Genomic DNA, 27,293 nt, shown 5'->3' with positions numbered 1-27,293 from the left:
GTATTCCTGATTTGGAAGCACTGACTTATTGAACTTTGTTTCAATTTGTGTTACAATTCTAGATATATATGTGAACTAAAATGGGTGGCAGGATGAGTCCATGTAAGGTTGTTGGGTTTTTTCCCACATGAATCAAAAGTATTTTCTCATCTATTTGCACATTTTTCTGCCATTTTGTTCTTTGAAGTGGGATTAAAGTATGCAGAGTTGCGAATCCACAACATTCTTCTATGCCAATTTGTATTTCTCTGTTACAACGATGTTATTCCAAATACTCTTGTTGCTACAATGCTAAATCAAGCTCAGGTTACCAATAATTGCATCCTTTCCCCTCAAAATAAGTTCTATAATTACATAAGCACCATGGACAGGTCAATGTAGTTTGCAACCTTTTATTAACAATGGCAATGGCAAGCATCAAAGTAAAGCTGCCATAGGGCATCAGCTGTACATAGTGCTAGAGGAAAAATAACACTGATATTTCTACTTTTCTATTGCACTGCAGTCTACAGTGTCTCTATAGTATATGAAATTAAAACAAATTGAGAAAGTACACTTAACGTTAAATCCTCAATAAATCCCAAATGAACTTCTATTAACCACTGTCCACAGTAATTGCAATAGTCTACTCTTAAGTCATAACAAGCTTGCATGTTGTGTAATTACCTGATACACTTCCCTGTGCAATTATTTCCAAGCCTGCTCATGCATGCTGAAAGCTGTTTTATGCCCCTGTCACTGTGCGAGAACTATGCCGCATTTCTTATTTTTTTTCTTACCTGACGGACACTGCGCTCTGGCGCTTTCAACAATTGTGTTATTGTTTTATTCAATCCATGTAGGCCCTCTCGTGAAGTTCAAGACCTTTTCGCTTGTGAATTGACTCAGCCTCTGTCTTTATATTAAAACACTGTTTGATGGTAACTGGAACCCACGTTCTCTGTCCCTATTTGTAAGTTAAAAAAAATCAGTATTGATTCCTCCTGAGCGGGCCATCTTGACACTTGCTTGATAGAAGCCCCTGCAAGGAATCCAATATATCCCTGCTTTGACTGCCAGAGGGACTTGCAAGACCACATCTGGAAGATTAAAGTATCTTATAATTATTTATCTTCAATTGCCATTTCATTGATGACTTCCCATTAAAATCATGTCTCTTATTCTCTCCTATTGCTGTAGGTCTGTAGATCACACTAGTACCAACAACCCATTATGTCTACAGTTTCTAGTGGGCACACAGAGCATCTGTCTTTCCTTGAGAGCCTTGAACTCTTGTAGATTTTCTGCTGTTCTTCACTTAGGGGGTAACGCTTTCACTTTCCCACTGTATCCTTCATACAGAGCTAAAACTTATAATGAAGCTTCTCTCCATCTGTGTGAGAGCACGGGAAGGAGAACCATACATTTTATATTAATCCTACATGCTCTGGCAAGTTTAAATTCAATATGGTTCAGTAACTTACTGTTTATGTACAGTATGTATATGTGTGAGTGTATATTTAAAAATCAATTTAATAGATGTATTCCTTAACTGAAAAGACAACAGAGTACAGTCATCAAGGGCAGCTGTTAAACTAAGATACACCATACAAGCAATAAAGTAATTGCAACCAAAAGCGTGAAGCTACACTCTTGCACATGTCATTAGGGGTTCACAAATGAGTAGTTTCATCACTGACAAACATTCTCTATGTGTCTGTTTATATCCATGTTAAGGTTCCACCTAGATGACTGACAGCACCAGCAAAAGCAATATAGATAAATAGGATACAGTGGTTATTAGAGAAGACATATACAATGGTGGCTGAATTGTGTCCCCCTCAGTAAATCATATACAGTACCGAGTCCTAAAAGAAGTTTTTCAGCTTTTCATAGATTGAGGAAGGTGACGGAATGAGGAGAAAGACGAGTTTGGCCGTAAGTACATCTTCAAGCACCTTTAACAATATGAGTGAATAAAGGTTGACATTCCTACTGTAAAAAGATACCGCTTTCTAATTGGATATTAATTTGTGCAAACCTAAGCAATACAGTACATCTTCGATCAGTACCCCACACTTTTGTCAGGGAAGTAATCTTGCTTTTTATTATAACAATGTAGTTAACACCTCCTGTCACTCTGTTTCCTTTCAGAAGGGAGGCTTAAAATTAATGTCTGACTACCTCTTTCTGGCCTGGCAGAGCCCAATAATTCTCTTATACAAAATATTTCACACGTTTTAAAATAACCTCAGCATTAACCATGGAAATCACAAACCATATATTACAATAAAACCAATGGCGTGCCTCACTTTTAGTGGTATACACTTACAATATTGATTGCTTTTGGTGGGACACTAAAAATAACAAATAATCCATTCGTTAGAACCCCAAACCTGTCCCTGATTTCTCTGCTCTTTATGTAACTTCGAATTTATTTCATAAAAGGTTTTACCAGGAAGTAATACATTGAGAGTTTCCTCTCGTTTTTAAGTATGTCCTGGGCACAGACTTATGATGACAGATACATGGTTTCATTAAATGAACAGGGTTATACATTATATATAAAGACATTGCATGAACAATTAAAGATAATATAGGTTATAGGCGTATGTAACCTTTAACATATCAGATTAAAATGTGTTTGGAAAGAATTTAGACTGGTGGCGTCTTTTAGAGTCTCTGGTAGATTGTTCCAGTTGTGGGGTGCACGATAAGAGGATACGTTATTGAAACTTGGGACCATGAACAGTCTTTTGGAGTCAGATCTCAGATGAGAAGTGCTGCATGTGGTAGGGGTGAGGAGCTCGTTCTGATAGCTTGCCCATAAAATATTTGAAGGCAAGACAGGAAAGATTAACTTTGGCCCTAGACTCAAGTGATGGCCAATCTAGTTCTCTGAACATTTCGTATGTATGCGTTTTGTAGTTACATTGGAGGACAAAGTGGCATATTGAGTTGTAGAGGGTGTCTAGTTTTCTAAGGTGAGTTTGGGGTGCTGTGCCATATACATAGTCTAGAAATGGCATCAGCATCAGCTGTGTGATGCCCTTTCTGACCATCTGGTTTAGGGAGGATTTGTTCCTATAAAGTACACCTAGTTTGGCATAGGTTTTGGATGTCAGGGTATCAATGCACAATCCAAATGTTAAATGGGAGTCAAACCATATACCCAGATATTTAAAACTAGTGACAGCTAGGATGGTATTACAGTTGGTTCTGATCTGGAGCTCCATCATTGGTAGCTTTAGAAATTTGGGCTTGGATCCGAATACCATTGTTAAATTTTGTTTAGGGAAATTCCGTTTTCAAGTTTCAAACAACAAGGTAGAAAAAAGGCAGAGCACTGCCAAAAAATAGGAGGTGGCTTACATAGAAAAATAGAAAATATTTATTCGTTAATGGATCATAACAGAACCCTTAAGTAGCAGCAACGCACCTACGCATTTTGGGCAACACGCCCTTTATCAAGGTGTAATCGGTAAGTGTACAAGCCGGCATTGAAATACAGTTCCTGTTCACGCCAGTGACTGACGTCACATATCACCATCCAATGAGCTTAACGCTCCTTCGTGAGCGTTTGCCCCGATAGACAATGAGCTTTATTTAAACATCATGGACAATAACATCCATGGAATATACAGACAAAGAAGATGCAACATCGGTCATATGTCGCCATCCAATGAGCATAACGGTCCTTCGTGAGCATTCACCCTGATAGGTTGATTAAAAGCATCAATAGAATAAGCTTTATTGAGACATCATGGACATCATCGTGAATGAAGATTCAATGCTGTGAAGAGCAGATGTTTATTCCCCAAACAATTGTTAGCTGGAAATTCTGTGCTTGGAAAAGCTCCTCCGGGGAACCCCTGCAATCCAGGATTTATTACTGAAAGTATTACCGTGAGTGGGTGAGGGAGAGGGACCAGAGAACCATTGGCATGGTCCCAACCAGCAAAAAGCATTCCCAGGAACGGTAATACGGGTGAAAAATGCCCCACAGTATGCTCATTTGTGCAGTCACACACACACAATGGAGCACAGCAGCCGGAGCTCTAGTCAGCTTCCCTCCTGCCCTTGCCCTCCTCCGCCCCCTCATTGGCTCCCTGCTGCACCACGTGACGCGTCGTCGCTTGGGATCACGATCCTCGTGTATCCACTGCTGGCTGACGCGTCACAGTGCGCAGCGAGCCTTGCAGGGAGGGGGTACTGGGGCCGGCTCGGAAAGAACGCAGGTCTGCTGAGTGACGCGCACGCGGCCGTGCGTGCCGTCGGAAGCAGCGGGACCCAGGCCTAACATGGGTTATATTTATAAACCAATAATAGCCTCACCTAGGCCTGAAAACATAATATAGATTTGTAACTTGTTGAATCTATGAGGTAAACACATATTATAAAAGTACAATAGTTCGTTTTTTCATGTTTGATCTTCTCATACTAGACCTTTGGAGGTCCGTGTGTCAGGCAGCTCCCTGGCCCACAAATCTGGGTGATCAGTGTCACAATTTGTAAGGGTTGTTCTGTCCAGAAGGCCTCCCTCAGAGTTAGGGAACCAGGATAATGGGGAATGTAAAACGTAAAACTTGGAGAGCTGCCTGAAGAAAGGAGAGGCAACATGGTGGAAAACGAGTCCAGCGTGTGGCTTAGGATTTCGACCCATCTTTGGCTGGTTTATTCGCTGAGGGATCTCTTTGAGGGGAACTCCTAGAGGGGACTGTTGACCAGGAAGGATTAAAGGCTAAGGGAATTCCGCCGCTTGCAGCGGGACCAGAAGAAAGGGGGCCCAGACCCAGGTGATCGAGGAATGCTTCACCGTCATCCGGATCTCTGAGCATTTGCAGTCTTCCGTTTCTCATCGCCATGAGCCCAAAGGGGAAGATCCATCTGTATTTGATGTTATGGTCTCTTAGTTTCGCCGTCACCTCCCGGAGGTTCCTTCTTTTGGCCAGTGTGGAGGGTGCCAAGTCGGCATATACCTGTAGGGATACATTTTGGAATTTGAGGTCCCTTGAGTTCCTTGTCGCCGAGTTGAAGGCCTTTTTGGGTTTGAAATAGTGAAATCTTAGTACCACGTCTCTTGGCCTATCTCCCGGTTGGGGTCTAATTCTTAGAGCTCTGTGACATCTGTCCAACGTCAGAGACTCCTCTGTGAAATCAGGGAGGGTCGCCGATATCCATTTGCCCACGAATCCCTCAATATCTGTTTCGGATTTTGGGATCCCCCGGATCCGGAGGTTGTTGCGACGATCTCGGTTCTGGGCATCTTCCTGTTTTTCCTTGACCTCCAAGAGCTGGGCTTTCACCTTTTTGAGCTCAGAGTCCATAAGAGATTGTCTGGTGATCGTGGCATCTACTTTGGTCTCTAGGGGGTTGGTGCGTTCCCCAAGAGAGGAGATCTCAACTTTCAGATCTTTGACTGCCGTTTGCAATAAAGACTCAATTTTATTGTAAAAGAAAAGCAAGACTGTCTTGGTGGAGAGATTTTAAATCTCCACACTCGGCTCTGAGTCTGATTGTCCCGTAGGGAGGGCCTCCTCTAAATTAGTGTTGTACAGGGATGGCCGGCCTTTGTTTTTTTTGTTTTTAAGTACTCTCGCAGCTCACTCTGAGTTTTTTTCTTTTTGGGAGTTTTAACGATTTTTGAGGCCATGGTTTCTGGATTTTGGATGAGATATGGTTTATATTTAGCGAGATGGATTAGACTGGTTTGCTGTCATAAATTAAGAGAGAAGGAAGCCGGGGGTGTTCATGGAGCATAGGTTTCAGATGCCATTCTAGCTCGCACTGCTCATACTCAGATGTTTATAGAGCCCTTTTGTTGGAGGGTACACATGGTCATCCGTGGGGTGTCCTAGGGATTTTTTTTGTGTGTTTTATTTCACTTAAGAGTGTTTATATCAAATTTTTGGGTAGTGGGAGCAACCGGTGTGGTCCCTAGGTCTTGGCTCCTGTACACCACAGTGGGCTCAGGCTTGTGTGTAGGACGAGGGGGGCCTTGCTGTAGCCTGGTTGAGAGCATCAGATTGTTGGTTAGCCCAGGGGGGCGGGGGGGCGAGGGATACCTCCTTCTGCTGTTGAGGCAATATGGCTGCTCCTCCACGTTAGTGGAGCCTGCTCCTGACAGAAGCTGTGAGCCAGGAGCTCCCCTCCATGATGCGCGATGTTCCCCAACCGGGGGGCCCCCCCTTCAGGCTCGCCCACCCCAGGCAACAACCTGTCGCCTGGGCCCGATGTTTAAAACCAGAGACAGAACATAAAACACAGACAGAGCTCGGTGCACATCCAGTGAAACCTATACACGGTACAGTGCCTAAATATACATGTATAAATATCTACCAAATAAAATGGTCTTTTAGTTTAACATTTTTGGCCAAAATTGTTGTAAGCCCCTGAGCCACTGCACGGCAGACCACAATTCCAGGGGTCCCTAACACTAATATAAATTCTTAATAACCTGGGCCCGATGGCCATCTTTGGCGTCCCGCGAGCGCCTCGTGCGAGTGACCGGCAGCATGGGAACCCCGGAAGGGCCGGGACCGCGACACCGCTCAGGCGGTCTGATCCCCGGGGGCTGGGGGCGCATGCTGTATATTTATTTACTTTTTAGGGGGGGTGTAACAGGGGTTTTATTGCCCCATTTGGCCCATATTCAAGGAGCTGCACAGAGTTGCGTCTGCTCGGCTCCGCGTCTTGGCCACGCCCCCCATCTGAGGTTGTATTTACCTAATTTGTAAACCTGGTAAGGAACAGGTGATAGTTATTATGACCTGATGTAAAACCATAGAATTCAAAGAGGGTGCAATTTATTTTTCACACAACTGTACATACATGGTGGAATTAAAGTTTAATTTGTAAGGGGTGGGGGGGAAATGGTTTTCTTTTTGTGAAGGCAAAACAAAAATGATAGAGGATTACCCCCTCAAGGCTACTAAATGATTCAATCTCGGGAGGACTAATTGAAGCACTCAGGCCTTTAATTATTTTCCTCTCCCAGAATTCATTGGCCTGAGAGCTATATCAACAGAGCTGGTTTAATCTCAGTGACTGGAGCTTCTTGAATGGAATAAATAGAAACATGGCGTACCATGTGATACTCAAACTGCAATGTAAATATTACTTTACGGTATACAGATGCAGCCATCAGGACCCATAACAGTTTGAATAGGACTGCAGGGTCCCCCGCTGTGTTAAAAAGATGGGCCATTAGTCTGGCTGCAGAATCTCACAGAAATGTTGCAGCGTTACTGTGTGATAGCCCCAGTATTTTCCCAGGCAAGTCGTCGGATACTGGTGGCTGCATCTGTATATGAAAATTGTGTACTGCATGAAGACATTGCCTGTACAAAGCTACGCCTGTATTTTATTTATGTGCACAAATATTTCTCGGATGGAATATTTTAGCTGGGTTAAACATGTAAGAACCCCTGTATTAAGTATCTAAGCTTTGGGTAGAACTCTAGTCTGGCAAATTAATGTTTCCCGTTTCCTTTAACAAAAAGTCAAATCATGTGACTCAAGTCATTCAAAGCTTTTCAATCAGATAAAGATTGATTACCGCAGAGTTGAATGCCTTTTCCTCCATAGACTGTGTTACCAGTCAGCTGCAAGCTTTAACTAGTCTTTGCAAAGCATAAAGAAAAGTATTTTCTTCATCCGGATTCTCTCTCTAATTGGTAGAGCCAGCTTTGTAAAATGGATAAGAGCAAGAATCCCTTTGTTGCCAAGCAAATCACAGGGGTAAGTGTCTTAAAGTAGCAATACTACATTCCCCCCTTTTCTTCTATGTGTAAAGCAAGTGACAATGTATGATTATACATTCTTACGTAAGCGGGCAATCGTTTGGTGCTCCTGTAAAACTTCTTATGGTGTTTCTAACATAGTGGCTGCTTTAATCAGTGTAACTCTGTAGCAACAATGTATTCTTATATTGCTAAGGTAACATTATCTATTGTTACAGTTTGCAGCTCAAACTGCTGGGAATATGGGCAAAAAGTTATTGCAAACCTGAAAGTGTTGCAAAGATCTTGCACTGCTGGGGAGGTGGGCTAAAACCCGCTTTAGACATCAAAGATGCATTAAAACTCATTACAAATGGCATTAAGAGTTGAATAATCATTTTTTACTGCAGTATTATCTAATACTACAGAACTGATTTCTTTTTTTTTAAAAACCCCATAAGATTTCACATGTTTTTTGCTGCTTTTAAATGTAAAAAAAATCACTGTTGAATTGTTGTAAGGTGCATTTTAGCTATGTACTGTTTTTTTTAAAAGGTTTTTTTCTTGTGCAGTTCCCATACAGTATTGTAGTGCCGGTTTTCAAGAGAGTTTCAGAAGTATCTTGCTATGTTAATTAACCCTTTACCTGGCAGAAGGGCCAGTCTGTCAGTGAACGGTTAATGCACTGTTGCTGTCTAATGCTTGTAGGTGGATATGACCACATTTGATGTGTTGAAGAGACTCTCTATAAAGCGCAGTCATATTTGGGCTCAAATTAAACCAGTGACCAGTGATGTGGTTAAAACAAAGTGAGCATCACCTTTTCTTTAAAGTGTTTTATTGGCCATGTGTGTATATTGGAACCCAGAGTATTAGGGTGGGCGTCGCTGCCCTCCAGTCTACTATATTTCTCCCCTATTCCATTGCCTGCCTTTGCATTGTTGATTATTAGACGTGCTGGGTGTGAATACATTTGACCATCTTATCGTTGAGGTGGAGCACAAGACTGACAACCCCTCGCAGATGTGAGAACAATTATTTCCAAATACCAGACATCCTTCACTTTATCAGAAGTGGTCAATTACAATCCTCAAGGTCCATCAACAGGTCAGGTTTTAAGGATAGCCGTGCTTCAGCACAGGTGGCTCTGTCAATGCTTGAGCCACCAGTGCTGCAGCAGGGATATCCTTAAAACCTAACCTGTGGGTGGCCCTTAAGGACTGAATTTGGCCTCTCCTGCCTTATATCAAGATGGTAATGCTATATATAACATTAGTTGTATTTGTTTTTTTCTACTGTACGGCTCCTTTAAAAGCTCATGCTAAACTACTGTGCAGTATTTCCTTATTAGTCCAATAGTAGGTGCCACGGCCCAAAAATAACACGTTTTTAAAGGGTTCTTGGCAATTGTCAAACATCTGAGATCAGATTTTTGTTCAACTATTCGTTTAATGCAGGGGTCTCAAACTCCGTCCTCAAGGGCAAACAAAAGGCAAGCTTTTATGGATATCCCTGCTTCAGCACAGGTGGCTCAGTTGAAGTCTGAACCACTAATTGAGCCGCCTGTGCTGAAGCAGGGCTATCCATAAAACCTGGTCTGTTGGTGGCCCTTGAGGGCTGAGTTTGAGACCTCTGGTTTAATGTAAAAATAAACTTGAAAACCAAGATCTGCTTATATTTTTGAACCTCGAGGACTATAATTAAACATTAGCCTACACCCTGCTTTAGAAATCACTGAGTTTTGTTAATACGTTTCAATGTGTGAGCGTATGGAGCTGTGGGACAATTAACATTGGCTAAACATTATCATTTTTGAGTCTCCCTCAGTCTCCTATGCAATATAGTTAGAAGACATGTCATGTACAGTTGATGCATGTGAAGCTATTGACTTTTTTTAACAAAAAGTATAGGATTTAGGCAGCACTCCAGATATCAGTCTATATAAGAAGTGGTAAAGATTGTGCAAAGGGAACAACGGAGGGATCCTAGACACTCCCAAATAACAAATAGAACACCCAACTGGGTTCCCAGCCCACAGCAGTAAAAAGGGATATGGACAAAAGGGATACGCCAAATATGTCTGTATTAATAAATAGAATCACCACAGGTTACACCGTAGTGTAGACAAAAAGGTGTAACAATGAGAATGGACGCAGAGTGAAAATGAAACACAATTCAGGAACGAGTGTACAGTATATACAAATGGCGAACAATTAAAAAAGTGAGAGGAAAGATGGGGAAATGGGGAAAAAAAAGCACAAGGGCAATAAGTGTGATGCTAAATAAGGGGGGCAACGTTTCGGGGTGTAAACCCCTTATTCTGGCCCATTCCCACAGACCAGGAGGATCAATGGTACTTCCCTTCAATATTCCACACAATAGTCCCTATGCAGAATAAAAATATATAATACACAATGTCTAGAGCAGTGTTTTTTTTCTTACCAGGGTTCCTAGGAAGCCGTGGGTTCCCCGGGCATCCCAGAAGTGTTCCCTGCAATTTTCTAGTCAATTGAACATTGTATCAAATACAGAAGAATTTAAAATGCATCTAATCAGATTTGATCATTTAGAGCAGGGGTGGGGAACGACAGGCCCGAGGGCCGTATAAGGCCCGAGGGCCGTATAAGGCCCGAGGGCCGTATAAGGCCCTCGAAATCATGTGGTCTGGCCCTGCTAAGGCAACTGCTTTAACCGGGGTTGCGCTAATTTTAAAAAAAATGGCCACCGCGCACCCGATTTGGAGGAGGTGGTGTGAGGCGCCAGCAGCCCTACACGATCCCCAGCAGCCACCGTACTTACCTCGCACTCCCCCCGCAGCAGTCCCTGCAGCATTCCCCACACTTCCCCAATGCTTCTCCAGCCGTTCCCCCGCACTTACCCCAGCATCCACCCTACACGATCCCCCCAGCAGCAGCAGCAATTAACAGAGGTAGGGGGGTGGGGTTCTGTGTGCCTGCATGCCTGCTGTGTGCGTGCCGTGTGCCTGCCTGTCTGTGTCTGTATGGCCTGCGAACAATGTTTTATAAATGGCCCTTGGCAGAAAAAAGGTTCCCCACCCCTGATTTAGAGGCTGGGGGGTTCCTCAGAATTTCCCTTGGGGTTTCTTAACAACAAAAAAGGTTGGCAGCCACTAGTCGAGTGTGATGTCGAGTTAATGTGTTGGAACAAAGACCAAATCTGAATAAATGCAAACAAAGATAAAGTCACTCTGACCTACACTGAAACAAAGCATGCTAACAACATCCTGTACCATAAAGGCTTAGGCAGAGAAAGCAGTCACAATATCCTATCTGTAAGACTCAACTCCCATAAGGGGTGACAGAGTGTACTGTATGTCTGACAGAATAAGTCAACAGAACCCAGTATAACGCAAGCCCTCCTGTATTTATGCATGGATACAGCAGTCATTGGGCGAATTACACATGGATCTGTCAGGGCACAGGAGTGTTGGCGTTAAATACACATGGACTCAGCAGGATCCACCGGTGTTCTTGTAAATTATGTAAGGATCGTGATGTGATTGGGTGTATTTTGCCTGCATTGAACAAGATCGGAGCATGTTTATGGGAATTATTCCTGGATCTGGCTGGATCCAGCAGTGTTTGTATGACTTTGGCATGGATCCAGCAAGGTCTGCTTTGATTATGTAAATTAAGCATGGATCCAGCTTGCATTTGTCATTGTGTGAATTTTACATGAATTGTGTGGATCCTGCTGTGATAATGTGAAGGACACATTTATTTATAAAATGTTTTACCATTGAGAGTTACCTCTCGTTTTCAAGTATGCCATGGCCACAGAGTAATGATGACAAATACATGGTTACAAATACATAGTTAGATTAAGTTAACAGGGTTATACATTATATACAAGACCTTGCATGCACAGTTAAAGATAATGTTATAGGCGTATGTAACAGTTACAGACCAGATACAAATGTGAGACAGCTTTAGTTTTGAAAGAACTTGGACTGGTGGCTGTGAGAGTCTCCGGTAGATTGTTCCAGTTGTGGGATGCACGGTAACAGGAGGAGCATCCGGATCCTTTTTCCGGGCAGTGTGTGTGAATGATGCATAGATCTGGTTTTGGTGACATTTTGAATTCTGAAATAAGCATGGAACCAGCACGTTCTGGTTATTGTTATCTGAATTACACATGTATTTAGAAGGCCCTGTATAGATTGTGTATGGATCTGGCAGTGTTTGGGTGAATTGTCCATAGATTTGGCAAGGTTTGTGTATATTATGTATGATTTAGGATCTGTGCGAATCACAAATGAACCTGGTATGATCTGGCAGTGTTTCTTTCAACTACATGGCTGCCAACAGTGGGAGAGAGCCAGGATCGACGTTCTGGGAATGGTAGATGAAGGGGCCCATTTAGGGCGGCTCCAATCAATTGTTATAAGGTTGGACCGGAAACCCAGTTTGGCCAATGTTAAAATACCCCACATCCCTTCAACAAATTGTCCACTGTCACACCACTTAACAACTTGGGCTGTCACCTCTCTAATCTCCCCTTGTCCTCCCCAATGCTCAACAATTTGTGTAAATTACATGGATTGGGTAGGATTTGTACAAAATGCACATGGATGCTGACAAGGTAGGACCCACAGCCAAGGAAAGAAAATGGAAGGAGATCAAAGCATTCATTTAAAAAAATAAATGTTGCTTTTGTTTTTACCATTGTAAAGTCTTGACTTTTGAACCTCTAAGTCAAGGCTACAAATGTTCCAAACACCACTGAAGAACCTTTGCATATTGAAAATAAGATAAACATACCCCATCTTGATGCACTAACAGAGGACCAACTATCCCAGGTCTCTGCTGCACGAACATATTCTATCACTGCACAGGGCATATCAATGCCCTCTCTAGACTGACTGGTAACATCAAAAATCCATTGCACACCTGATTACTATAATGCCTAATTAAGAAGCATACCTGCTTACTTGCAACATAAATATATTCCCACTAAAGGCCCCCAAGTCCCCAAAAGGAATGCTCTGCAGCTCCCCCGAGACCACAAGAAGAAACCACTCCAAATGTCAGATTTCCCACCAGTCCCTCTCCTGCCAAACTTTCTAGATTCAGCATACCACTCCCACCCTCTCTCTCTCCCCCCCCCCCCTAAAGTAAATAGCTCTATCTCGCTGTTATCACCGGCGATTGCCTCCACAAGGTCTACAAGTTATATTTCTTCAGAAAAACCTGTAAAACTCCTAAATCATCCCTCATGGCTTTGGGCAACTTTACAAAAGGTCTGGCCCATGGGCATTACTGTAGTTACAAAAAACTAGTGAACCAGGAAATATTTGACAATCCTTCAGTATTGCCTTGTTTAGCCCCATATCTCTCCACAATGTCCTGCAGCTTCTTGTGAGGAAGATGATACAGCATCTCAACAGCATCCATCTCAATCCCAAGAAAATTGAGAACCCTCCATGGTCTTCCAGACTGATTGCAAGCAAGAGGAACCCCAAACGCAGACTCTGTATTCTGAAACACCAACATCAGCCTCCAACGCACTTCGAATGCTGCCAATCCCATTAAAAAAAAATATCATCCAAATAATAGATTACTCCCAGATGCTGATAACGTTTAAAGCCCAGTCCAAAAAGGTAAATATGAACAAGATATGGAACATTCTATGGGTAGACACAAGTCCACAAATATATCCCCGTCCAGGTCAGACTATGCCAATCCCATCACTCGGAGATTGCCCTTCAGGATAAAAAAGGTGATGGATCATTCTGAATTAATCCTGATCCTTTTTACGTAAAGACCCCCCACATGAGGGATATCTACAGATTCTCAAATGGGAGAAAGTTAAATGGGTACGCCATCCTCCCCAAGGGCACCGCCATATACTACCATATCTATCTATGGTTACCAGACATTAAACCACCATTGGGTTCAAACGTATCCAAAAGCCCTTTGTAAAAACCATCTAAAGTAATATCGGTAGCGTGTGAGCCAAGCTTGCATCTTTTCTGGGCAAACCAGGATCTTTGCCATTTTCCAAAGCCGTTCCCATTGCTCCCTTTTCAATTGTGCCTCTTCCCTTCCTGAAACACCTGAGTGCCAAAAGAGCACCTCCCCCCATGAAGGATCTGCCTGCGGAGTACTTGCACCCACATCTGCTCGGAGTGTTGTTGGAATCCCAACAGATGTGGTGTAAAAAGGCTTCCTCTCCCTATGCTCACCTTTCGACTGTTCTTCTCTCAACCCCTTGCTATTGCCTCTTTATATTCTAGCAATAAGGATATAATCCACAAATTCTCCAACCTATATATCTTTCTTTACAGCTGACAAAAGATGCATAGTGGGCTCACTACACAAATATAGTTATTTTTCCAAACACATTTCGTCTGACACCATACCCATCACTTGCTCTTGATGCAGAACTAGGCAGGCGACTGAGGATTTCTTGGAGAACTTGACACTGATGTCCAAAGTTGCCCAACAGTTTGTTGGGGTTGTACTGGAACAAACCTGGATCATCTAATGCCCCAAAACATACCAACATATCCTGAATCACTGGTAATACATTCTATTTTTGGGCTCTGTCCCTCTTGCGTGACTTTGACCACATGACCCGGATGAAGTGTGCCGGGCAATAGCTGCACAGCAGCAGACCCACCAGCAGTTCCTTGGCCACCGATCTCTCTCCTGTGGCCCTTGCTGCTCCAGTCTCCACCACCTCCCCTTCTGCAACCTCTCTCAAGCTCCCTTGCTGGCAGGACACTCCACGGGATTACTCTGCTCCTACGTCTCTATTTTGGCTGCCATATTTAGCAATGCCACCAATTTTATTTCTATAGTTGCAGAGAGAGAATTTGCTAAACATTCGCTCACATGGAAAATGAAAATGTCTGCTGCTATTCGCACACATTGCTACAAAAGCTGCCAGGGGAACCACAAATGCTATTGAAATAATAAACAGGTGAAAACTCTACAAAAACAACGTTGTTTAAAAAAAATAATAATAAATAATGAAATGCAAGAAATATATCTACACAATGTAAACTTTTGAGTCGTGTTTTTTGGAAACTGCTGCTTAAAGTTGATAAAAATACAATGTGTTAACATTAGTCAATGGTGTTTAATTCACTGGTGGATCTTTCTGTCCTTAATTATTACGACGTGTTGCATCTGGACCAACAGTGTTCTGTGTATTAGAACAATTTAGACTTTTCAGAATAAAACTCCACTCTGGAGAGGACCGGTATGCAACTGTAGCACTTTCTTTGAAGTGGGAAATCCTAGTCCCCATTCTAAGGCTAAGCTCGTACACTCCGCTTGCTTGCGAGACTGCGAGCTCTTACCTTGCCGCTCGGTTGAAGCAGTAGTGATCCCTGCTCATAGTGCTGGGGGCATGGTGGACGCGTCACGAAGCTGGTTCACCCTCATTGGCTGAACCGGCTCACGTGACGTTGACGTCACGCGGCAGCCGTCTGAAAAGACAAAATAATTTGAAAACGCTGCCGTCTTTGCCTCTTCGCCTGCAGGCGCGCATGCAGCTTGATAACACATATGCCAATCAGCGAGAGATTGCTTGTCGTGCACACGCGTGTGCATGCAGCACCTCTTTCACTATAAGCTCGGCCTAACAATGTCCAATTGATCTCCCTGAGCCTCAGGCCCCATACCGCAAAATTTACAACAACTTAATTATGAGTGTGACTCGCTGTGCTGCAGTAATCGCAGTATTTCTGTATAGGGTTCTATCCCTGCATTGACACATAAGAAAATAGAATATTGTTTCACAGTCTTCCTGTAATTTTCTTTTCCAGAGAAATGTTCCATGGCAGTGGGTACCAAAGGGTTAAGTCTCACCTTTGGTGCCCACTGCCATGGGTATGCTCAGAAAATATTATTAATAGTAATAGCCAGGACTCAAGAAAGCCCAGGCAATGCATCAAATAACGTTAATCGGTATTCTCCCACATTTACTATTTTATCCCAGCGAGATTAGCATATTAATGGTTACAAGTCTATGTACTAACCTTCCATAGCTGTATTGTACAGGGCATTTCTTGTGTTGCCCCTTCATTGTTAAATAAATACTATGATCAATGTTCATTTAAATGAGGATTCTGTTTCACGTTCTCAAAAAGTCACAAGCTTCCCACAATTTGATCCAGACGAGACATTTCTTCACAAGGAGAATTTCACAAAAGCCTGTTAACATCTACCAAGAACTCTCGTTGGTCCAATAATAAACCTACAAAGACTAGTTCAGCTACTGAAACTTGAGGCAGCAGCGTGCTTCATAAAAGAGTAGCTGTCAGAGATATGGGGGGCACGCTGTATTTCTTGGATGGGGAGGATCAACACGGTGAAAATGAACATACTGCCCAGGTTTCTGTACCTTATTCAGAACATCCTAATAAGGTTTGCAAAACACTATGTATCCATGACACAAGGGCTGATTAATACATTCATATGGCAGGGGAAGCGTCTATGACTAAAAACTGCCCTTTAATATAAAAGTAAACAGGAAGGGGTGGGAGGTGGGGAATACCAGACCTGTACAACTACTATATGGCTAACCAGTTAACCTGCATCTTGGATTGGTCTGCAAATGTGGGGTCAAAGGCTTGGGTACAAATAGAGAAAGAAATAGGCCTAGAGAGACAGATTAAAAGGTGCTGGGTGGGCAAGGTGTACAGACGAGGGATTTGGAAAATCGCTCTCTGGGAGAGGCTTTTACAGGTCCGGGATAAAGTAGGAGTTACACGGGTTCTAATCACTTTTCTGTCCCCCTTAACACCCATCAGTGAGAGTCCTGAATTTCCCCCTTGCTATGACCCCCATGGTCATTTGAAGGCTGGAATAAGGCCAAAATCACCTGATTGGGTGACATCCTCTTGGTGGACAAAATATTGGCTTTGGGCACTTTGTGGATAGGCTCGATGGGCACAAGAAAGAAATCTGGCGATACAGACAATTATGCCATTATATCCAAAAACAGAGCCTCAATATTAAGACCACTCACAGTTTGAATCAATCTATCGTTGCCTGGGGGCTGCTGGGAACAACCTGTCAGCAATATACAGATTCTTCGGGAATGGCAGTATATAAGCTATTATATAGATGGTACTACACCCCAGACAAACAAAGTAATGTTTCCTAACACAACAGATAGGTGCTGGAGAGGTTGCGGGGACCGGGGGGAAATACTTCACATTTGGACTTGCCCCCACATTAAGCAATCATGGAAATGGGTTCTAGGAAAAATTAAGGAGATCAAGGGGATTAGAGTTCCAGAAGACCCATGGTTATTACTCCTACAGTAAATAGGGATATAATCCCCAAGTACAAACTGAAGAAGTCCCTGGTTTTACACATGATAAATGCGGCTGGAGTCGTGACTCTCCCTTTCTGGAAACAAACAACCCCACTGTAGAGGTATGAACAGCACAGGGCTGGGAACATCCACATTTTAGAGGCTCACACACCTGAGGATGGAGTCATTAGGCAAATATGAGAGAACTTGGGCATCATGGACCCAGGGAACAGGATACATTGACAAACTATATATCCTATCTGCATAATCAGCATAATCAGGTTACAGAGACCACGCAAAAATCCTCAGTGACAAGCAAACAGGGAAAACATTCTGGTGTAAAGTACCAAGTTACTAGGTGCTGAAAGATCTCATTTATTTACTTTTTGTATGGTGTATGCTATGTGTTCATTTGCTTATATATTATGTATAAATGTACGTCGTCCGCTACAGGCAATTAGAAGAAATGTAGAAATCGGCGCGATTTGGCTCCCTGAAGGGCAAGAATAATGAAGAACACGTAGCCTGGCTTTCCTGGGTAATATCAAATATCTAGAATTAAGTAGAGTACATTAGGTTATATCGGCTTGAAATGCAAATATGTCATTGTGAATATATTTACTGTTTGTATTATTATCAATGGAAATGAAGAAATAATGAATGTACAAAAAATAAGTACTGTAGTTGTCGCTGACCCTCCTGAGAAATGGATCGATGTCTTGTCCACATTCCCTACTTTCGGAACTCCTGTACGTTCACATTTTTCTTCTGCTTTGGTGGCATCTCAGGTTTTGGGAATGTTAATGCATACTTGAATGTTGTGAGTTGTATTTCAAGCTAATGTATTGCTGTTCTTTTTGTACAAATGAATAATTACTGAAAATTTGACCATTTAGGATGGCCTCATAAATGCTTCTCAAGGAGAACACGTTTTTTGTTTGTTTGTGAAAGCCCTACAAAGTATCTGGTTACCAAAGAAGTTTTAATTGGGATAGTTAGAACTGTACTTTTTGCTTTCTGACACTGATTATTTATGTAACTCTCCAGTGGAAAAAAAAAAAAGGATTACTGTAAACATGTGACATGGTTTAAAACACTGGAGAGTATTCTTCTGCTGAAAATACACAATGTGTTTGCTTGCGTTTTATGGACATGGAGGGAAATTAACCCTGTATGTATACAATTCAGAAATCAATACGAATATACTGTACTCCATAACTGGGCAAATTCATAAGTGTAGTTTAGTACTAATTACAGTCCCTGGAGAGGATTCGCCTTAGCTGTGAGGTACAGTATATTTTAAATTGAAATTGCCCGGTAGTTATGCCATTACCCCCAAGGGCAGCAGTGTTGGGGAAATCAAGAGGTATGAATGTTAGTGGGCAAGGGATGTAGAGCTAAAAACCAAAAAAGGCTAATCTTTCCCACACAGAAGGAAAACGCCGCTGGACATATTGTAAACTGCAAATCGCAGATACCCAGCAGACATCTAGAGCAGAGTGGCCAACTCCAGTCCTCAAGGGCAACCAACAGGTCAGGTTAAGGATATCCCTGCTTCAGCACAGGTGGCTCCTGTGCTGAAGCAGGGATATCCTGAAAGCCAGTCCTTTGGGCCCTTGAGGACTGGAGTTGTCAAAGCCTACTCTAGAATTAGCTTGTTATAGCAATTTATAGAGTTCGCGTGAACACCGCTTTACCCCTTAAATCTTTTATTTCTATTCAGAACTAATATATAATTTTAACATTTTAATTTGTTTTATATTTTTTGTGTTTTTTAAGCACCTGACATTTCCTCTGGTGGCTGTTTCCCTGCTTTCTTCTTTTGGGTCTTCTATGCTTTACGGCTACAACTTAGCAGTGGTCAACTCCCCATCAGAGGTAAGAAACTAAATCGCTGAATTATTTTCACTTCCTGCTGAAATTAGAACATATGCTTAAGGCAGGGCTCTCAACTCCAGTCCTCAAGACCGTCCCCAACAGTTCGGGTTTTTAGGATAACCCTTCTTCAGCATAGGGGGCTCAATCAGTCCCTGCATCAGCACAGGGGGCTCAATCCGGAACGGGACATTTGGCCACGGCAAAATTGCCACGGGCACCCAGCCGCAACGCAAGTCACCGCCGGGAATGCTGTCCGCAGGGCTCCTCACCGCCGAACATCTCGCCGCCAATCGGATCTCCCTGCCAACCGCCGACATCTTTAAATGTCCAGGTCTGCTCGGATCTCCCTGCCGGCCGCCGCCACCATCTTTAAAGGTATTCAGCCAGCCGCCGCTCCGACCCCATTTGTGAGCGTGTGTGCACGTGCGTGCAGCAGGACACTCGGCGTTGCCGCCAGCACCAGGACACCTTTTTTTTTTTTTCCTACGAGAAATCTTCTACTGGGCCACTGATTGAGCCAGCTGTGCTGAAGCAGGGAAATCCTGAAAACCTGACAGTGGCCATTGTGGACTGAAGTTGAGAACCCCTGGGCCTATGGTGTGGGTGTATAACAAGAGAAGTGCAGTTGCCGTTTAAAGTGAACAGGTCAATATTCCATGTTCTTAGCACTGCAAAAGTTCAAATCATAAAGGAGGCATTTTCATTGTTGCTATTGTGGGTATTAAAGATACATCTTGGATTTCTCTAAACAGACCATGTACTCAATGTCTGCACATTTATTCATTAACGTGTAATTAAGGACACCATTAGAAAGTGCAGCTGTTGAGTCAATGAATTAAAGTTCAACTCAAAGTTTTTTACTTTACTAAAAGGCTTATGTTAAAATGACATCCCAGGTAGGGCTAATTTATAACTATTACATTTCATCTGTCACTTTACGATTTTAAAATCTACACTACTTGCCTCTTTCATTTCCCCAGCACATCAAAGCATTTTACAATGCCACCTGGTACCAAAGATATGGGCAGCCACTTGCTCAAAGTTCATTGACCATCATGTATTCTTTGACGGTGTCTGTCTTTGCCCTTGGTGGAATGTTGGGATCTTTGCTAGTTGGAATTCTGGTCTCGAGATTTGGAAGGTGAGAGCCCGCACCAGATGCTTTGTTTTCTCGTGCGAGACATGCATTCATGGGGACTTTTTCCTACACCTTTTCAAACATCTTCTCAGTCTAAATATGCAGCCAAAGTAGGAACCTACTGTCTGTTTTTTTTTTTTTTTTGCTGATAATGTACTTGTTGAATGGGATAAGTATGCCATTTTTAAGAAGTTATTTAAGTGCTGAAATACAGTACATTGCCATTCCTGTTAATGTCTATTCTCTATGGCTGGCAACATGTACAGTTAGTTATGCTGTATATGGTTAGATGCCGTTTTTTAATATAATGCAATCTCCAGTATAAAAACAAGAGGGCCATAGTTTAAGTAACACAACCCATCTTAGAATTGAATCTTATACATGACTGCAGAGTAAATCAGATACCTGATATTTCTGCAATCTTCGTTTTCAGAATATTTAACTATAGTAGTTTTTCATCTGTGTCACTTTTCTATGTATTCTTTGTACAGTAAGTGCTGGGGCACATAGATCTAGTCAATAGATATCACTGGGCTAAAGAGTGAGAGAGAAGTGTGTGTGTGTGTGTGTGTGTGTGTGTGTGTGTATGTGTATATATATATATATATATATATATATATATATATATATATATATATATATTCACATTCCCAATGTATATGTATGTTTGCAACCTATTGTGACTAGCAGAGCAGAATACAGTTTACTTTAAACCTCATCCAAGACTGCCTGCTATCACACATCCCAGATTAACCACTTTCTCACTCTATTAACCCAGGCCTCTGATTTACATAATGTGTTTCCCTTAATGGCAAGAGGTTACAATTGGAGACAATAATGGTTTATACCGTTTTATCAGCCTGGGCCTTATGTTTGTCTTATACATTTGTTTACTTGTGATCCAAATGGGTTTTATATACAGCATGAAGCATTTTAGAAGTGTGCCAGTATTTACGTGATGTCTAAAGCAAAAAAAAAAACTGTTTATTGCTACTTGTATTGAAAGGCAAATCAAATATCGAATTTTAATTTTATTTGATAACATCTGCTAAGATAAAGTGTACGATACCTAAATCAGGAACAACCATTTTTTTTTTAATGCTACTGCTCACTGAGTTAGGGGATTAATGTAACACAAATTGAATACAAAGCCAGTTGAAGAATAACTTGTGCTCCTTCTATCATGGGGCCCAGGTAGGCTAAATCAGTTGTTGTGTTTGTGATGTTGACAAGGTGTGGTAAATCTGTTGGTGTCCAGGACCAAAATCTTTAAAACAGGATGTCCTGTGGGAAGTGCTAAAGCAATGGAGTTATTTTGGATGATAAGCCAGGGGTGGTGAACGCCAGTCCTCAAAGGCCGAGCCTTTCAGCCACCTGTGCTGAAGCTGGGATATCCCAAAAATCTGGCCTGTTGGGAGGGCTTGAGGACTGGAGTTGAGCAACCTCTGTATTAAGCCATCCGGATTGTGTCTTACAGGAAAGGTACAGTTATAAAAAGCACACCTTTGGTCTTCTTTGCCGGTATTTTGATGGGATTCAGTCGTGTCCTTGACTCTCCAGAGATGGTCATCATTGGAAGGTTCATTACTGGAATTCACTCCGGTAAGAGTTCCCAACCCCCATGAAACCACTGTAATAAGGCAGCAGAATCAGTCATTTGTTAGCCCATTGTGCTGTGCTCCAGGAGGCAGAAGTAAGAACGATTCATAACAAACGTAACTGCATTTCAGCAGCCGAGATTTTGTAACATATTAGAGATGGCTGCCTCTTGGTAACTGTAAATGGTGTAATACATGAATTCTGAGTTCTGCATCTACATCATGATACATTTGATAATGTACATTTTGAACAATATTGGCTTTTTTGTGTGTTGGGTTTGCAAAATTTTTCCTAAGTTACTGAATTCTGGCACATCGCTCCCTCTAGTATATTACCTACTCTTTGTTTACTTAATGCACTTTGATTGTGGTAACCTATGTTTTAATGCTTTGTTCGTAGGCATTTCCCTCAGTGTGGTTCCCATGTATTTGGGAGAAATTTCCCCAAAGAATTTACGTGGCTTTTTAGGTCTTGTGCCAAGTCTCTTCATCTGCCTCGGGGTGTTTTCTGCACAAGTTTTGGGTCTTCCTCAGCTGTTGGGTCAGGTAAGTGGCTTGTCGAACCACAGACGAAAAAGATTTGTTTTAGAATTTTTTTTTATATTGGCTCTTCCATGAAAGAGTATTTTTTTTGTGTGTCCCAACTAGTAATAATGACTTTAGTCTACTATTCATTCCAACCTTTCCTTTTCTTGTCCTCGTCCCCCTCCCCCCCATAATTTTACTTATTCATTAACTCATTGCCCCAAGATAGGTATCAAAGCTTCACTTATGCCGTGCATGCAGTTTTACTTACAGTCTTGCCATTGCATGCTTATAGTGTAGGGATGGCCAGCTCCAGTCCTCAAGGGCCACTAACAGATAAGATTTTAAAGATATCCCTGCATCAGCACAGGTGGCTCAGTCCTTGACTAAGCCACTGATTAAGCCACCTGTGCTGAAGCAGTGATATCCTTAAAACCTGACCTGTTTATGGACCTTGAAGATTGGAGTTTGCCACCCCTGTTGTAGTGTGAGCAAAATAGTTTATACAGTACCTCTTTGTAAATCTGGGTATACGAGTAAATAAGTAATTATTGCCAGGCCTAATTTCATAGAAAGTAACCTTTTCCAAACAGGATGAACATTGGCCCCTCTTTCTTGCCTTGGTTGTAGTACCCACCTTTGTGCAGCTCCTGCTCCTGCCATGGTTTCCAGAAAGCCCTCGTTACCTTCTCATTGATAAGAACAATGTACATGCCACAATCGATGGTAAGATAATGGAAAACAATTTGACATTTTGTTCCACATTAATGAGAGCATCACTGAGGCGGCTTTCTCAGCTCTCTGTTTCTCATGCACTCAAGGACACCGCAGACATACTTTGCCAAATGGAAAGCTTCCTTAACAGTAATGGAAATTCTGAGCGATTTTTAATGCCAGTCTAGTGCAGGGGTGGCAACTCTCAGTTCTCAAGGGCCACCAACAGGTCAGGTTTTAAGGATATTCCTGCTTCAGCACAGGTGGCTCAGTCATTGATTGACAGTTCCAAAGAGCGGGAAAATAGTTTCAGGCGAGGAGAATCCTGCCTGTGCAGCCAACACAACATAGACAAATTCTTCAAAATGCCGGTCTTCTCTAGGACAGAGGTACAGAGTAGAGCGTTCACCTGATGAAAGGTCCATATGGGATCTAAAACGTTGTTCCTCCTCTGTTCTTGGCTGTCACTATAAATGAAGAATTGCATTATGAACTTGTGAGTAGGGCTCTACTTTGTATCTGTCCTAGAGGAAACCAGCATTTTGAAGAATTTGTTTGTCAGTCATTGATTGAGCCACATGAGCTGAAGCAAGGATATCCTAAAGCCTGACCTGTTGGTGGACCTTGAGGACTGGAGTTGCACACCCCTGGTCTAGTGCAATGATAACCAGGGCAGCCAACAGGGGTGTACAGAGGGTACTGTCATCCCGGGCCCCGTGAGTCAGGGCCCCCTGAGCGGCCATTCCCGTTAAATTTAAAAAAAAAGTAATTTTTTTTCGAAATGGCGGCGATTCTCGCTTAAATATTAATAAGACTTAACAACTTATCAAATACAGAGAATCTTGTTCATTCCTCTCAACGCACTCATCTTGTGAAAGGTCTTCCCCTTCTATCTACTGTTCCCCCTTCCCATATTTTTGTTTCTAGGCATAATGCCACTTCCTCTTCCCCAAGATCACACTCCTTAGCATCTCGTTAGAATCCTCAATGATGGCAATGGGAAATGAACTAGTTGATCGTAAAGGCTCGCTCGCATTAAAGTCTGAACTTTTGCTATCTTGTGCGTTGACAGGGTTGGTGTTTTTTGCAGCCTTGCTGTAGCTCGCTCCAATAGCCTAGAAGCACTTCGAAAGATGAATGGGTGGTTTCCCTAGCAGTCTTGTCTTTCACTTTGATTGCCTCCCTCAGGGAAGGAAAGATACCTGTGATCGTCTTTACTCTCACTCTTCTTTCTGTCTGCTTGTTGGATTGCCCAGCACACACAAAGCAATGATCATTTGATATTGAGACAACACTGTGGCCCATTATAATGACTCATAATCAACAGACTGAGAGGAGGAAGGAAAACAGAATGGGGAGGGGTTATAGCCTCTTATCTTTTCTGTGATTATAAGGGCAAGTTCTGTTTTTCCAAATGCAATTAAAATTATTTCACAATGCATAGTTTAACACAGGGATTCTCAACTCTAAGCCTCCAGTAGGGGGAAGACGGCTTCACAGTGTATTGGGTAAAGGGCCAGTATGTTTTATAACTTTTTAGATTAATTACAGCTGACCTGTATTTAATAGTAATGTAACCCCTCTTTATTCCCTTGTAGCTGTGTGTACATATACTAGGACTGGGGCCTGAGTTCATCTCCCTGTTACAAATATATGAAATGGTCCGGGATATATCTATATCTATATATCCTCCCTGCGGGTAGTGAGTGGGAGCATCCAACCTACTAAGGGACAGTACTTGGGGAAAACAACACAGCAAAACTTCTCTCATCAATAACAGTGCTTTATATACAGCGTATTGAGAGCTGTGGTCCCCACTCTCAGATGGTCACACATCTATAGAGAATGGTTAAAATACAGTACATCAAAAGTGTTGCAGCTCAAATGTCCCAGAGAGCCCTAGTCTGTTCCTGTGGCCTCTGTACTAATGGGATTCAGCTGGTGCCGGCACAATGTTGTAGCTCATGTAACACAAAGAACTAGCAGGGGTTGTAGGCCTGGTGTTTCTCTGAATACAGCAGTCGCTTGGTCTTTAGTCAGACAGCCCTTGAGGGCTGAAGTTGATGCATAGTGTGTCGTTAGATGGATAAGATAAAGGATAACGGTGAGTTGTGGGAGCAATCTTCCAGGTGGTCTCTTGTCTTGCTACTCACAACTTTAAACCCTACTGGCATGGATCCTCTCTCTCTGATATAATACTGCTTCCAGTTCTTGTTCGCCATATCCCTGAACTGTCTAGTCCGGTTGAGCCTTGGAACACGGCAACCACACTGCCTTTCTTCTCCGGTCCCTCAGAAACCCATCCACTCTGCTCTCTCTCCTCGTGGGTCTGACTCACAACGCCACCCCTCCCTGATTGCCTAATTCCACAGAGCAGCTTTCATGATGTCACAGGTCCGCTGTGTCTAGATCTTTACAACTTTCCTATGTTCATAGCCTTGGCAATGGACTCTGTCTGTTACGGTACTCGGCACTGTACTGCTATCTGTTGGGCAGTTAGGTGCTTTGCATCTATCTTGGATATATGGAGATATATATTAGTTATTAGCATTTTAAGTATGAACACAGAGTGCACTAGGGTGAGTTTTCAGGTATTTATAAGCAATAAAAGAGCAGATTGATAACTGTACAATTTAAAAGAAGTACTTGGACAAAGCATAATCCACCGAAAATCACAAACAGATGGCAGTTTTCACTCCGGGGACCACGTCTTCAACATGAAGAAATTGGTATTTTTGGAACCAGATGCGGAAACAGAATGTCCTCCAACAATACCAACGTCTCCGGAAATAAACAGCATCTCAATAATGAGCCCAATGCGTTTCACGCATGTATTTCCCGCTGATGAAGCATGAGAACGCGGAGTGAATGCTACCATCTGTTTTGGATTTCCAGTGGATCATGCTTTGTCCAAGTACTGCTTTTAAATTGTAAGTTTGGCAAACAACTCTTTTATTACTTATAAATACCTGAAAACTTACCATAGTACACTCTGTCTTCATGTTGTTCGTTCTGGTCGGAAACTGTTGCTGACGGGGGACCCATTCCTGCTCCTCTCTCCTCTTCACTTTTGTCAAGGCAAGCTGCAAGAGGTCTCTTTATCTTCTATAGAATCCAACCGAGTATTTTGCACACTGGACTGTGTTTAATTATATGTGTAGCCGTGCCTGGTTTGGCTACCAGTCTGCCCTCCCTGACATGTAAGCCCTGGAAGAGCAGGCAGTGTCAGGACAATTATGGATTTTCCCCACAGAGGCAGCTTCTTGGAGTGACAGGGGAGGAGGTGGGACTAGGTCTGTGGTCTGCCCAATCCTGGGTTCAGACCTAGTACCTTCTCCCTACTGTACTTAGGGAGTTGCACCACCCACATTTAGCAGTTGTATATACCGTTGAGAGAGACAGGTAACATGCAGGGTAGCTGTGCACTGGCATACTCTGGTCCTCTGTAGGTTCAGGGACCATCCGAACGTTGGTGATCTACAGTGAATTGCATTGGGCAGAGGCCCACTTGTTACTATGTGAGCAGAACAATAAACCCGTTCCAGTCGAATATACCTCCGGCCTAGAGTGTGATTTTTCTGGGTGGGAGAAGTAACGGTTTCTACCATAGGAGATCGCCTTCATACATCTGGAGCCTGTGGCAGATGGAGGCGTTGTGTACCCAGAGATAAGCAACTATAATGTGCCTGTAACAGGGGACTTATCCCTGTTGAGTAATGTGCCTTTAATCTAGCAGTGTCGTGGTTAACTTCTGGTAGTTAATTACTAAACACCACCTGCCTGATTGAGATGGCTTACAAAAGCCTGTCTGTTCAAACAGGAAGTGAGAACTCTTTAGCTGACACCTGAGCTGAACTTGGAGACACACTTGTTTTGAGCTCTGCCAAAGTTAGCAGAGCTGCTTTCAAGACACAAGGCCCAAATAAGACTTCTAAACCTGGATGTTGATTTTCTGTGCACGCTCAGTGCGGTTCCAGGAGAGCAGAGAAGCTTACTCTACAGCTGATAAACAGATAAGACTTTCATTATTAAGAGACTGCTTATACTGTATCTGCTTATTTTCATGCTATGTTTGGGGCTGGGGAGAAATGCTTGACTAGGGAGATGTGAATTGGTTGCATAGTGTTTTCACTAGAATTACTCAAAAGTGAATGGAAGCTTTGTGTTTGGATAATTTTCCTGATGAAAAGGAACCGGCACAATAAAGCCTATTATAATTTCACGTTATAAAGCCTCCTAATTGCGTACCTCTGTGAACGTCCGTCCACAGTGCCCCAGAAACCAGTTTTGTACTCCCCAACAACATCGGCGGAGGCTCAGATCTACTGTGAGCCAGCCATGTAATGGCGACATCTCCCAGAGGGTGGGGGAAACAGCGTTGCATATGCATGAACACACAGCGGCTCACATCGCAGTGCATGAACACAAAGTGGCTTTCACACAAATACA

At 42.7% G+C, this 27,293-nt stretch overlaps 1 protein-coding gene across 2 annotated transcripts in view; it reads left to right on the top strand.

The window, feature by feature from the left end:
- The first annotated feature begins 7,533 nt into the window (after positions 1 to 7,533).
- The window catches only part of LOC142501883 (solute carrier family 2, facilitated glucose transporter member 9-like), a 57,061-nt gene continuing 37,301 nt past the window's right edge, over positions 7,534 to 27,293 (top strand). The window contains exons 1-7 of one of the 2 annotated variants that reach the window (XM_075612437.1): positions 7,557 to 7,719; positions 17,445 to 17,529; positions 18,771 to 18,869; positions 19,850 to 20,010; positions 21,485 to 21,609; positions 22,006 to 22,151; positions 22,724 to 22,856. In XM_075612437.1, coding sequence (XP_075468552.1) covers positions 18,825 to 18,869; positions 19,850 to 20,010; positions 21,485 to 21,609; positions 22,006 to 22,151; positions 22,724 to 22,856 — 610 coding nt within the window. In that variant the 5' untranslated portion in view covers positions 7,557 to 7,719; positions 17,445 to 17,529; positions 18,771 to 18,824. Of the gene's footprint in view, positions 7,720 to 17,444; positions 17,530 to 18,770; positions 18,870 to 19,849; positions 20,011 to 21,484; positions 21,610 to 22,005; positions 22,152 to 22,723; positions 22,857 to 27,293 lie in introns of both variants that reach the window. The other variant, XM_075612436.1, reaches the window with a different exon arrangement.

This window comes from Ascaphus truei, chromosome 8 (genome assembly GCF_040206685.1).
Source record: "Ascaphus truei isolate aAscTru1 chromosome 8, aAscTru1.hap1, whole genome shotgun sequence".
Classification (NCBI taxonomy): Eukaryota; Metazoa; Chordata; class Amphibia; order Anura; family Ascaphidae; genus Ascaphus; species Ascaphus truei.
Note: the sequence above shows the minus strand (reverse complement) of the source record. Positions and strands in the feature narration are given on the sequence as shown.